This window comes from Varanus komodoensis, unplaced genomic scaffold (genome assembly GCF_004798865.1).
Source record: "Varanus komodoensis strain SLA01 unplaced genomic scaffold, ASM479886v1 scaffold52, whole genome shotgun sequence".
Taxonomy (NCBI): Eukaryota; Metazoa; Chordata; class Lepidosauria; order Squamata; family Varanidae; genus Varanus; species Varanus komodoensis.
In genome coordinates, this window is record NW_025336114.1 from 3,920,175 (window position 1) to 3,934,479 (window position 14,305).

At 42.0% G+C, this 14,305-nt stretch overlaps 1 protein-coding gene across 3 annotated transcripts in view; it reads left to right on the forward strand.

The window, feature by feature from the left end:
* Positions 1–14,305, forward strand: part of LOC123031965 (arf-GAP with SH3 domain, ANK repeat and PH domain-containing protein 2-like) — a 44,142-nt gene that overhangs the window by 1,157 nt on the left and 28,680 nt on the right. For all 3 annotated transcript variants that reach the window (XR_006416429.1, XM_044447506.1, XM_044447507.1), the window contains 8 exons: positions 2,530–2,602; positions 4,756–4,901; positions 6,031–6,096; positions 8,100–8,149; positions 8,312–8,441; positions 11,904–11,989; positions 13,335–13,410; positions 14,046–14,132. Coding sequence is in view for 2 of the 3 variants with exons in the window: in XM_044447506.1 (XP_044303441.1) it covers positions 2,530–2,602; positions 4,756–4,901; positions 6,031–6,096; positions 8,100–8,149; positions 8,312–8,441; positions 11,904–11,989; positions 13,335–13,410; positions 14,046–14,132 (714 nt within the window). In the remaining variant the exon portion in view is untranslated. The remainder of the gene's footprint in view (positions 1–2,529; positions 2,603–4,755; positions 4,902–6,030; positions 6,097–8,099; positions 8,150–8,311; positions 8,442–11,903; positions 11,990–13,334; positions 13,411–14,045; positions 14,133–14,305) is intronic.

The following is a 14,305-nucleotide window of genomic DNA, read 5'->3' on the forward strand; positions in this document are numbered from 1 at the left end:
ATCAGTAGTGTTCAGTTGTCTTCTGAATGATGCAATGATCAAACTTAAGTGAGTGACAGCTGGAGGACAGATCCACAGCTGCATGACCAGCTAGAGGCCTTACTCTTTCCTTCCACTGTTGTTACCTCATGGGCACCTACAGCAGGGCCCTTTTTAGGCGTGGCTGAATTACCTGGGTAAAGGCACTCCTGGAAACATGCTGGTAAGCCCCTCCAGCATGGTGAAATAGGAACTGGAACTGATTGTTTAAATTATGCTCCTCTTGGTGCACTCAGTGATTTGAGTTGTCTTCAGCAGCTGTACCCTTAAGATAGCCTTCTCCAGTTGGTGCCCTCTAGATGTTTAGGGCTCTAGCTCCCAGCAGTCCCAACCTGTGTAGACAGTGGTTGGGAATGCTGGGAAATACAGTCCAAAACATGCTCGCCCAAAGTGTGCCCTGTTACAAATGTCCACATTAATTTATTTGGGTGGGAAAGTTTTAGGATGCAATCCTACACTATTTATCTGGGGATGTCTCTTTGAAATGAACAGGAAAACTCAGAAAGAAGGATATTGTTTTTGTGTGATATGTCTATTTGTTTTGCTCTGCTACTAAATCAAATAGCTTTTGATACATCACTCTTTCAAAATTGTGGAGTAATGGTTAAAAGTGTGGGACTGGAATGTAAGTAATCTGGGTTCTAGTTCCATTCAGCCATGAAGCTTCATGGGTGACTTTGGGCCAGTCACAGATTTTCAGTCCAGCCTACCTCACAGGGTTGTTATTGTGAGGATAAGACTGAGAGGAGGAGAAGCTGCCTTGAATTCCTTGGAAGGAAAGAAAGTAGGGAAAAATACTTAAAAATGCAAAACGTCTTTCAGCTATCTTTGCAGGACAGTTGAAAGCATAATCTATTTTTTTTCTCCAGTGGTAACTTCAAACTAGTTCTCACCTTCTCACTTCCTCTTTTGAAATCTGTTGCATATGATTTCCCAGATTTTCAAATATGGGCCCACTGGGTTGGTTTATGATTATGGAAAGGTCAAGACTTGTTTTTTTTTTTCTCCTTAGCCAATATAATTATCAGTGTTGGGGTGGATTTTCATGATACCCAAAACAGATGAAGGTGAATGTCTGGAGTGGGTTATGAAGCATCCCGAAACCCATGGCTTGTTCCAGGGTTGCTGGATACTATGTAAACCACCCCAACCACCTGCCTTCACTGGTCACAACAACTTACATCTGGTGGGTACAATTATGCTAATTAATTCTCTTCCCAGCACACATGGGAAGAGAGAACATAAAATGCTGAGGCTTATTTTCTTGTGTGTAAGCTTGGATCCTGAGAAGGTGAATCTAAAAGGGTGAATATGCTTGATCAAACTTTGCATGATAAAACTTATCCTAAAATACAGTTAAAGTCCCTTAGGGCAGAATGGAAAAACAAAATTAAAGCTAGAAACAGGAAACCATTCAGCAATATTAATAGTTTCTAGGTTCAAAAGGAAAGCTTGTAACATCAGGAAACGGAAGTGTTGCATGAATTCAAACAGTGTGAAAGGCAGTCATAGCCAAAGTATTCTCCGGAAGCTGAAGAGAACACATACAAACTGGTGAGTAATGATAACAGTGAAGGAAAAGCATTCACTTGACATGTGAAGATCACTAGTGTGGTTTTGGGTTTGTTTTAACGCTGCCAGAAAACTAGAAAATAGAGCTATCAGCCTTAATAACAGTACCATGGAAAGTGCTGCAGTAATCAATTGAGGAACCTTGAAGTGTTTTCAGCAAATAATAAAACAGTAATACACTTGTGGTTCTTGCTAACATTATTCTAGTGCTAGCCCTATTCTGTAATAGAGAAGATATCCTCAGTGGAGATGAACAATCTTTCCTGGATTCACGGAGGGCACCCTTATCTAACCTGGCATCCTCCTGATATTTTGGGGTGCAACTGCTAGGTTTCTGGATTATTGACTGGTGTGGGCTGGGTCTGATCAGTGTTGATCCAAAATCTCCAGAAGGCACCTCGCTGGGAAAGATTAGTTTATGCTTTGGGCTCCCTAGAGTAGCTAGGCCAGTGTTAAGACTATAAATGCTACGCTCCAAGAGCACCTCAGGTTCCCTCTTCAATCTCCCCGATACCCCGAAATTTCGTCCACCCTGCCACTCCCATTCTGTGGAAGTGGCATTTACTGCTTTCCAAAGTTCACACTACATAATATGTGCCATATGATTTTCGTTTTAATGACTCCCCACTGCAGAATGTTCTGGAGAATCCCTTCAATAGAGAGGCAAACTTGACAAGCATGGGGTGTGTGTGTGTCATAGGCATCATGGTGTCCTAGTCTCAACCTGCTTAGCACAGTTTCTGGGGAATTGCTTAACATGTCCCGGGAAGCAGTATAGAGTAATATGCTCTATAATAGCATGGTCAATTTAGAACTTAAGCAAATTGTATTTATGTAGCTGGCTGAGCATGTGGAGCAGGACACACACTACAGCTCAATGTCTCACTTGCTTGCTTGTTCATTCTTTAACCTTTTTAGGCCTTGGATCTAGATCGAGTTGTTCTGCAAAAAATAAGGAAAGCGGTGAAAGCAGAGCATGCAACTGGACAAGGTCAGAGCACAACCAATTACAATAGGAAGTGGGATTAGAAGTTCCAGATTAGAAGGCTTGAGTTTTTATTTTAACCTCATGTTGCTTTCCTCAGTTCTTAAAGATATAGGTACCTTCCCAAACTCAAGGTGCCCAATTGTGTATGGCTGCTCAGAAGTAAATCCTAGGATTTACTGAAACTTAAATGAGACTTCATTCTCACATCAGTGTGTATAGGATTGCAACTTGACCCTAGCAATGCCGGATGCAGTTGACTGGAGGAGAGGTGTGCTTTCCAGGTGTGCCCACATTTGTAAACCTGTCACTCATTTGAAGGACAGCCTTCCCCAGCAAGTGGGCTGGAGCACAACTCCCAACTTCCCTAGTATAGACAGTCTGAGATGGGCAGTTGTGGTCCAGCCCATGTGGAGAGCATCATGTTGGGGAAGGCTTAGATAAGGTATTCATTACAAGAAGCCATGCCAGCTAACCTAGTAAAATGTATGCACACGTTAACTTGCCTGATACTCTTCATTTTACCAACCCATTGTTTTGTAACTGTGTTCAAGCACATGCTTTGTACAGAAATGCCCCAGTTTCAGTCTATGGTTTCTCCAGGGAAGGTAAAGCAAGACTCCCATCTGAAACTCTGGAGAAGATCTGCCAGTCTGTTTGGGCAGTATTGAGTTCGTTGGGCCAATGGTTTCACTGAGTATAAAGTAGCTTCCTAAACTGCTCACTTTTGCAAACAATGTGAAATCCAGGGAGAGTTTACTTTCATGTGGACGAGTAATCACTGAAAACTTGTTAATAAGCATATTGGTGATAACTACTTGATCACATAAAATGCAGAGGTAACAGTGTTGGCTCATAAATAAAAAGCAGGGCTATATCATTATTAGACCATCAAAATAACAAGAAATCTTTGAAGTTCTAAATGTTAAACAAAGTTGGTGTCTGGAGAATGTGGAGGGGAAAAACTGGCCAATATTGAAACAGATTCCATGGTTTGCTTCCAGATTTAATCATATTGTGGGTAAACCCATTGAAATTAAAGGAACTTGATTGGTCAATTGTTCCTTCAAGGGGTCTACTGTAAGGATGATGGAGACGGCAATCCCATGATCCCCAAGAAAGGATCCCAGGGAGTGTTGCATGGTGCACAAAGACTCGGAGGAGGGCTTTCTCAGCGGTGGCGCCTAAGTTATGGGACGCGCTCCCCAGAGAGGTCCGCCTGGCGCCGTCGTTATTTGTTTTTCGGCGCCAGGCGAAGACCTTTTTATTTAAGCAGCATTTTAAATGTTAATATTATTGAATTTTATCTGGCCAGGGTGGCTTATTTTATATTGTATGTATTTTAATGTTTATATTTTTAATTATAATTATTCAACTACTTGTTGTAAGCCGCCCCGAGGCTTCGGCGAAGGGGGCGGCATAAAAATGTTTTAATAAATAAAAATAAAATAAATAAAAATAAAGTCAGAGATAGTGCTGGATGTGAGACCAGACTCCAGACTACTCTCCCTCCCAGCTGGTGAAGAGAGAACTGTGTCAACGGCCTCTCCAGTGTCCAAAGCTTGACCTCAGAGTGGGGGGCTGGGGAAAGGGAGATGTCCTGGTGGGCAGGGAGGGGAGGAGAACAAAGATTTCGAGATGTGAGCTGGCCTGAGACTCTTTCAGCCTCACTTACTCTCCCTCCAAATTTACCTAGCTAGATGGACTGAAGAGCCCAACCAGGGAAATCTGCAGGGCAGAATGGGGAGATGAAAATTGCCTCTGTTACTCCCCCTGCCCTGCGTTAGGTGGTTGGACACCTCTGCTAACTAAACTCCACAGAATCCGTTTCAACATAAGCCGCCCCTGCCATTGCCCTTACCCTGGGTTTTGGATTTTTTTTTTACTATAATACAAACAGAGTGCCTTGGAAACAGACAAGGAAAAGCCCATCCCTAATTATGTACTTTATACTGCATCTTCTTATATCCCCAAAGCCTGTTTAAGCTGCAGTCATACACACTGACCCATGAGTCCCATTGCTTACTTCTAAGTAGATACATAATAAGCTTCTTGAGAGTCAGCCTGACACCTCCCTGATTTATAATTTGAAAGCATATTTCTGTTTGTCTCAGCAAGAGCTTGTACGTTAATGATTCAACAACATTCTGTTTCTGCAGATCTCATTGGTCATTTAGAAGCTCATATTGCTGCCCAGGAGAAGTTCTCAGGAAATTATCAAAACAATGGAGAGGAGAAGTTGGCTGAAGCATTTAGCTCTTTTGCCTCATTTTCCAGGGAGCTGCTAGAAGCTGTCAAGAGCATGGTACGAACCTTTTCCCCCCTCCCCATGTATTTGTCTGCAAAATATGGTTGAGGGCATATACAGGAGGAAGAGTAAAGGACCTGAGAAAGTCCCAAATTTTCTTACCTTTAAATTCTTTCAGAGGAATTTAGGAATGCAGAAATGCTTGCCAACCAATTCCTGCCCTGATTTTTTTTTTGACATCATATAATCATTTTATTTATATTTTATGTTATTTTGAACATTTACCCACTTTTCAATTGAACTTTGGTTTTCCAAGGTGACTTACAATAAAATCCATCAATTACTAACCCGCCCCCCACAAAAAAAGATAAACACCAGAGGCTAAAACAGAGGCTATTGTGACACTCATTTTTAAACCTACCAGAAAAGTACATTTGATCAGGCTGTGTTATCACCTGAGCTTATAGAAGCAGAGAGACACACATAGGATAGGTACTCCACTCCTGACTATTTGGAAACCTTGCATGGTGTAAACCCCTCAGTTCTTTGAAGAAAAAGATGTAAGTTGGACAGCCCTAAGTGGTATCAAATCCTCAAGTCTCTTGAGGGAAAAGGTACAGACCCAGGGCCCTGAGTGGACTGAGAGGGGACCCTGTCCAGCTTTTCCTTCTTCTCAAAACCCCAGTTACTTCTGAAATGGTAAGTGCATTTATACTTAGACGATACCACTTATATTGGCCAAATAAGGTGTAAAACAGAAGAGTGGAGCAGCTGGGAAGCACTGGAGATGTGCAGGTACACTTGGGAAAAGGAGGTGGGGGGATCCCAATTTAGGACTGCAGCAGACCAATCAGGAAGAGGCCACAGCAGCCATAGGAAAGGGCAGGGAAAGGACAGGGAATTTGCTCACGGCCCTCAGGATGTGTTCTGAGGCCTGGGGGATGAAGTGGGGAGCACAGAAACCAATCTAGCCAATCTCTTGCCAATCTAGCCCAGCACTGAACAATTTGGAAATGCCCTCGTATATATTCATATAGGTGTTTACAAAAAGACCTAAGTATTGTTCATTTATTCTATTCCCTAATAACTCACCCTGAAAAGCATGTTCTAGCCTTTATTCTACTCATGCTGAAGAATATGAAATATTTTGTTGTGCTGCTTTCAAATGGAACTATTTTATTTCTAGTTACTGAGCCTGTATCACAACATTAACTTTGCCCTGGACTCGCTGATCAAGGGTGATTTCAAAGGGGTAAGTAAATGCCCCAAATTTTCTAGTTTTCCCTTTCACTGTGAAACTGCTTGGGAAAATTTACTTGTAATTTCAAGATGATAAACTCTCAAACTGGCTTCTCACAACATGATAAACTGTTATGGGTGACAAGCCATTGTGGGTTGTCATGTTGTGTGATTCCAGACTGATTCCTACAAAGAGGCTCCTTTGAAGGCAATGAAATCCATGGCTTGTTCAGATTTGTTGGGTCCATGATGGGTTGTTTTGTTTTCTGAACTCAGGCAACCAAGCCCATCAGAGGTTGTGGAAAGTTGCTTGGCAAAAATGACATAGATGCCTTGATGCTCTTGCCCATCTAGCCCAGGGCACTGCAAGTGCCAGTCACCCCACTGATACCCAGGTGGCATCGTGGAGTGACTGTTACCGGCATGGTGCCCCCCAATGCGATCATAAGCCCTTGCTGCTGCTTACCATGGCTCCTCCCTCCCTGTCTGCTCCTCATGTTTTTGGGCAGGGGGAATTAGCATTTCATGGTCGCCAATTTGACAACTAGTGGCAAGCCCCTTCAAAGTGCCCAGAGTGCTGTCACAAGTTCATCCCCCCCCCCCATTTTTAGTGCAGAAGATTTAGTGCAGGCAAATATTTTCAAAATTCTTAGTTGTTTAGTTGGATACACTTGCACAGGCCTGAAATGGTAAGGTCCACCTAGGCAATGTCTTCAGGTTTATTTTTCATGATGTTTTTTCTTGGCAGCTGTCAAAATGTCAGCTTTCAAGAGAAACCAAAGCCTGGGTGGTCTTCACTGACGAAAGGGAGCGGCCGGTATTTACCCACTTCCTGGTGCACCCTCCACTCTCTCAGCCAGCACAGAAAGAACCTCTCCAGCTGTTGCAACCTTGGAGATGGGGTTCGGTGGCCATTCTGGGGAGCAGGGAGTGGAGGATACGTGTGCTGCCATGATGTGCTGCATCTCAATCTTTCCCTCACACGCTGAAACATGGCACTTGGATAGCTCAAACTGGCTGTCTAGGAGTTCTGCAGGAGCAGAGTGCGGAGGCAGCATCTGCCTCTATATTCTTTCCATGATGCATACAATACTGGAGGGTTACAGGCATCCAGACTGGTGTGCAACCTAGGAAATGAACTTTTCTTGCAGTTTAGAAGGTGTACAACTGTGCACAATGCATCAGTAGGACTGAAGGAAGTGGAATGAAAAAGAACCAGATTTTTTAAAAATTGAAAATAGACACAAAACATAATGTTAAGCCGATTTATTTAGTACTTGTTTTTAGTAAAATCCCTGACCTTATTATATTGTTTTTACTGCTTGATTTTATTGTTATGTGCACTGGTTATCCTATTCAATATCTTAAATTAATTGGATTTTAAGTTGTGTTGGATGTGCATGTTTTAACCTTGTCATGATTTTATGTTTTTGCTGCTGGTTGCTGTTTTTGTGAGCCACCCAGAGAACCCTTTGGCTATGCGGGGGACATACAAATGTAATAAGTTAGGTTGAAACTCTGGAAGAAATCTTAAACTGTGCTACAAAAAACATGAATGTTACAGGGAACATAATAAGTATCCTCTCCTTCCATAGAGGGTGATGGTGATTGTTTTACTTAACCTGGTTCTATTCTTTTTGACTTGCAGGATTTCCAAGTAATTTACTTAAAAGCACATGCAATACAATGTTAAAATTCACATTAAAACATTGTGAAACAGGAAGTACCTTAACACAGTATAACAAAGCAGAAAACCAAAACAGTGTCATGATCAATTAGAAATAAGAAAAAGCTTGAGCAAGTACGTACAAGAGGCATTAGTACACCAGTTTCTTTCTCTTGAAACATGGGAGAATGTTCCCAAGATTAGGTGCTGCTACTGAGAAGGTCTGTTTATATGTTGCTATCTCATGACTGATTGTTGGTCATGCAACAATTTATAGGAGTCCTGAACGTTTGAGAACAGAAAAGAAAAAATAAAGAACAAATACAGGATTCTTGTTTGTCTCTTAACAGGACTTTAAAAAGCCTTTTGAGAAAGCCTGGAAAGATTATGAGAGCAAACTGTAAGTTGGTCTGGTGTTGATCTCCTACTACACCAGTGTATTGCAACTTTCCTTTTAGCAGATTCCAGTAAAATACAGATATGTGTGTGTGTGTGTGTGTGTGTAAAAGCAACTCTGTCTTGTGCTCAGCAACTAATATTTGTCTTTTTTTTCCTATGTGAGCACAAAGATAGAGAAAGAAAAGCGGGAGCTGGCAAAACAGTATGGAATGGTGCGAACTGAGGTAGTGGGAGGAGAGATTGCTGAGGAGATGGAGAAGGAACGAAGGATGTTCCAGTTGCAAATGTGTGAGGTGAGGCAGATGGAGAAGTGCTTCTTTCCACATGGCGATTTCCTGGGTGGATGTCACACTTGCTGAGACAACTGCATGGCTGGTCACACAAGTTGGAATTCAGGAAACTTACTTCCCAGTATGGAGGAGAGATCATGGGAACCCTAACTTATGTGCACACACACTACAAAGTAGCAAAAAAGTAGCTTGTATAATGTAAGAAACAAGGTCCACCTCTTAATTCCGGCTCTTAAGCAAAGAACTTGTAAGCCAAACTGAATCAAAGAATGTCCTTCTAATGAGTCTTTCTTCCAGTACTTAGTGGAAGGAAACAACGTTCCCTTATGATATCATGACCAACCTAGATTATTTTTTTCTGCTGTGCATTTGAGTGTGGATTCCTCGGTCATCATGTAGGTCATTTCTACACAATGGGTTGGGTGTAGACTTGAGCTCAAACAGAATGACCCTAACTTTAGGAAGAGTTTTCTGCCTCTTGTGATGGAAGATGAGCAGTACCAAACAGCTGGAGGACACGTGGAGACCTAGTCGCCCACCCTGGGCCACCTAGGCTGCCCTCAGGAGGACACTGACATAAGATCCACATACCAGTCTGATGAACGTCTATATAGGGTCTGGGAAGAAGTCGCCTAGTCTTCTCAGGCTGCAAAACATCCATGGCCAGCCCTAGCATGCTCACCTGTCCTCTGTTGCAGAGAATAGCTCTTATTTGGAGATACCTTCAGTTTGAAAGGCTGTCCTGTTCAATGGCAGTTTAAAGGTAAAGAAACATAAAATTGTCTCCCATCGGAAGGTAGCATCAGGACAGCAGACTGAACAGGTGGGCAAGCAGGTCACCTGGCTACAGTTTTTCACACTATGCAGAGATGTATTACATTTCTATTTAAATTCTAATGTTTAATTTTCCATCTATACATATAAATTAACATATTCAAATACTGGTGATATTGCTGTCCTATTTTTAAATGATGCATTTCCTCTTTATTGGAAAATCTTTTTTGGCAAATCACTCTTAGTGATTTCACTGGAGAAAGGAGTGCAAATTTTGGTGGTTTCCTCCTTCCTGACAAGTTGCTATGGAAGGTTTTGGGGACCCCTAGAGCAAAATGACTGGTTTTGTATGACATGACAGCTCACCTTACTTAGCCAGCCATGGCTAGTTGTTGTGTTGTTCAAATCCAAATCATTTTCAGCAGAGTGACTTTTCCCCTGAACAACCCACACAGAGAACCTCTAGTTTGTTGCAAGGTTGTTTGTCCACACAGTTGCTTCTTGTAACATCTGAACTCAGGAGACCAGTTCCATGATAGGTCATTATAGCTAGCTACACAGCCACTATCCCCGTGCCTTTCATTCTTCTCAGTCTTGCCAGTGACTGCCCTTCTATCAACGGCCAAAGGACTGTCATTCATTCACAGGTTTTGGCGTGTGGGGTAATGCTCCCAACATGCACAATTATGGTTGCAATCTTTTTATCATTATTACTTTTAGTCTTTTGCAAGTGTTCAAGTACACACTTGTTAGTTACAAAGTCGTGTCCGACCCATCGTGACCCCATGGACAACATTCCTCCAGGCCTTCCTGTCCTCCACCATCCCCCGGAGTCCACTCAAGCTCTCACCAACTGCTTCAGTGACTTCGTCTAGCCACCTCATTCTCTGCCATCCCCTTCGTCTTTTGCCCTCAATTGTTGCCAGCTGACTGTCTAATATGTGTAGCCTTTTCTGATTCATTTTCCTGTGTCAGCTATCAAAAGGAGAGGTTAAGTGGAGTAGGTAACGTACAAGATATATTGACAATGCAAGGTTGCATATAGGCTAATTTGTGCACAGTCCCAAAGGACAGGGAGAAATAATAAGAAAAATGAGGGACCTAGCAGTGTACAATGGGTGGAGAGACACACCAAAGGAAAAAGTGCACTGTACCTGTGGATCTCTCCCTTAACAATGTGATCCTCTAACTTATAAGTGTTGAACTGATACTTGTCTGTCCCCCATCTTTTCAACACTTCCCCAACTTTCCAGCTTCTCCAGAAAGGGGAAATATTAAGTCTCCGCCCTTTTCACAGTTCCCTTATCAAGCTATTATTGCTGCTTCCTGACAGTTAAAACAAAAACTCAACTGAGAGGGCAACAGCACAGGATGGGGTAGATTGGACCTCTTCTTCTCCATTTTATTCTATCATCCTCTTACAGTTTCCCCAAAAAACCCCATTGAAAATAGCTGTCCAAATATTTGGATTGGGAAGTAAATAGAAAGAAAATGTGTGCATCTGCATTAACTCTCCTATTATTGCAAAAAAGCCCTTCAGTTCATGGAGGGACATGTCAGGATTCCACTCTACAATTTTTAAGCATAAAAATTGGAAGTATTTATTTCCAATTTGTTCAATTGTTACCTAGTAGACCATAGATTTTTTGCTGGGATACCGCATTTTTCTCCAGCACTTAAAGCATAATGATATGTACCTGAGAAAAATGCAATAGTTCTCTTACATCGCCTATGCTTTGATATTCTGCCTATGAAAGATAAAGTGGTTATGCAGGTACAAGAGGTACCCTAATATCATATTCACCCGTAACAATGAAATATGTCTGCTGCTAGTTACTAGAAAAAATACTCTTCCCATCCCAGACATTGGAAAAATAAAGGTTAGTTCCTTTTAGAGCATAATCCAGAGGGGATGCCCATAAGCTTCTGGCCTCAGAGGAGCAGTGGCATCACATGCAGTGGGGGAAGGAGGCAATCTTTGCTTCTGTGTTTCTCCCACCCTGCAAATCAGCCAGATGGCGAACTCCAACCATCTAGCTGAGGCACTCTGGATGTGGAGGGAAGGGGACTGCAATGCCACCAGGATATATTGTATTTTGGTGGGCCTTATCTCCTTTCTTTCTCCCCTTGAATGCTCCCTTTAACCTTTCTCTGAGGTTGGTCTTAAAACCTCAGAGATGCAGCCAATGGTTATTTCTGTGCCAGCTGTGAGGAGGGAAAGGAGAACTGAGTACAGATCTCCACCTCCAAGGACCTTGGATCTCTACCTCTTTCTGATTATGGAAGTGGAAATCTGAGAGGTCCTATGGCTCTCTAGACACTGGTTAGGAATAATCATAGGATTACTTTGTTAGTCAAGAATAGATTAAGAACCAATATCAAACATGTGTAATATCTGCTTCTGTTATGTTTTTAAAGACACATAAAATAGATTTGTTACCCCATACAAAGAACTAATTTATCTAAAATAAAAACAACTGGTTTATTTTATAGTTTATGTAAGGGATGATTGAAACCAATCAGTAAAGAAGAACACGTATGCCATGTCCTAATTAGATGCATATTTTGGATTTGTATAGAAACAGAAGGAATTAATAACTGGAGAATGCTAGAAAGTCATGAGCAGAGCAGGGCTGAGCAAACAAACAAAGGCATAACTCAGCAGGTCACCCATGTCACCTCTCTCCCCAGTATCTAATTAAAGTGAATGAGATTAAAACCAAAAAAGGAGTTGACTTGCTGCAGAACAACATCAACCACTGCAACTCCCAGTTCAAGTAAGTGCCATTGGTTTTCTACATTCTCATTCCTCAAAACGTTATTTCTGAACAGAGCACCTTTATTAGTGGCATAAACTTTTCCAGTGAGACTAATTTATGATCATCATTTCCCCCTTTGTATGAACCACTGTCTATCATCTATCACATTTCTTTACTACCCAGTATAGCTGAAGTTCTCTGTGATCTCTCTCTCTACCACACATCTTTTTTAAAAATTAAGATATAAAACATTCTTTTCTCCTGTGCTTAGATGTCATTTCCTCCTCTGCTATTAAGTTTGCAGGAATACTTACTGTCTGTAACATGCTTTCAAGGAATGCCTATCTCAGAACATTCTAGCCTCTCTAAAATATGAATGGCTACCCTTTACTTTAGACCACATCACTCAAAAGAACAGACATCGCAAAACCTGAAACATAGCATCAGGACACAGAGATTGTACAAGTCAAATCAAAGGTCTAGTTCAGCCAAATTCTCTGCCTAAGCCTCCACAAGCTGTAGAATGAGCTAGCAGAATGCAGACATGATGCTGGGTGCAGAAAAAATATGGACCTCAACCGGCAGGACTGAAAAATACACAAATGTGTATATGCTCATTTACATATGCCCCAAATCTTTCTGTGTGTGGATGTGTATCTTTAAAGGACTGGGTCTCCTAAGTACAACCCTATCCATAAAAAGAGACATATGGATGGGGAAGAGGAGAGCATTGGATTTCAGAAAAAAACATCAGGCAGAAAGATTCACGGGGACACAGCTGGAAGTGAAGCACGTGTGAGCAAAAAGCCAGCTAATCCTGGGGCTCCGAGCATATCAGGTTGCTGTACCTTCATTTCAGTAATTGCCCGTGGAGAGCAGGGAGGCAGCCTCTAGCTAACACTGCTCTTGGTAGACTATATTGTACCACTTCAGATGGTATGTAGGCAATAGTACACATGAAAGCTCCCCCATGTGAAAAAAGAAAATGTCCCTCAAATAGAGAACATGCACATTGGGGTATAAGGTTCTATCCTGGCTGTTGCAATTGATTTTCAGCATAGGGGGTTGTTCAGAAAAATGATTTTCTACCTGGAGTCCATTCTAGGGCCTCATCTCACTGCATGCATAGGATAGCCTCCCACCCACCACTGTCGCTAATAATGGAAGATGCCAAAAGACTCTTGCAAGCAAAGCAACAGCTATCCATGCCATTCTCCACTACTGGCAGAGTTTGACTATCTCTGAAGGAGGAGGTGCTGTTTTAAGCTAGTTACTATAATGGAATATGGAGATTTGAAACTCAGCAAAGCTTATGCTTGAACTGGGAGATATTCTGCTTTTGATCCATTTTATTTTCTGTTAGTTTTTTCCAGACATGTTTAAAGGCAACAGAGAAGCACAAACATTTTATAGAAAATCTTACTCCAGAGCTTCAGATTGTGAGTATGCTTTGTCCTGTTCACAAGGCTGTGTTCACACATCACAATAAACCATGGTGTGGCACAATATGCCTAAGCAAGGAACAAGCCACAGTGAGCCTTGGGTCTGTATATACCTCTGTCCTCCTCTCAGGCAGCCTACTAGCATTAGGAAACTTTCAGTTTTGCTTATAGTTAACCTGAGTTGTCTAAATCCAGAATTGTGGTTAATATTAACTATGAGTTTAAACAAGCCAGCTTCAGAAAGCATATTTCAAACAAGTTGGCTTGTTTGAAACTGATGATCATTAATGCTGACCATGATGGTTTGTGACTCCAGATAAATATATCATAAGCAAAGTTTGAACCTCCTCCCTCCTCCAGGGCTTGCTGTGGCTTGCACATGTTACGCTACAGCCTTGTTTAGTGAGGCATGCAAATATGCCCATAATGTAAGAGAGTAGGTACATTTGAGGGCTGATTACAGTGGTAGAAAAAGTGTATGCTTGTGTTTAAATGGTTTTCAATAATAGTGGCTTGCAGCTTCTTGTAGACATAAGAAGCTCCTAAGTGTAGAATGCAAATCAGGAGGCATGTAATGGCAGGCATGAACACACTCCTTTGCTTGATGGAATGTTTGATGCAATGCCTTTCAGATGAAGGCAAAGCAGGAGGAGGAGAAGAAGCAGCTCTACTCCCTTCGTGATCAGCTGAAAACATCCCTGCAGCTGGAGCCCAAAGAGGTAAAGCTAGGAAGGGCCAGATCACCTTCTTTTGCTTAGGGAAGAAAAGAGATGCCCTGCAGCAGTGGCGTACTGGTAATTCCAAAGTACAAGTGCTCATCATGACAGCCACTGGAGCCATACTTCAAAAATGCAGGCAGCTGTGTCAACCCATATCAACAAACCAGCACTGA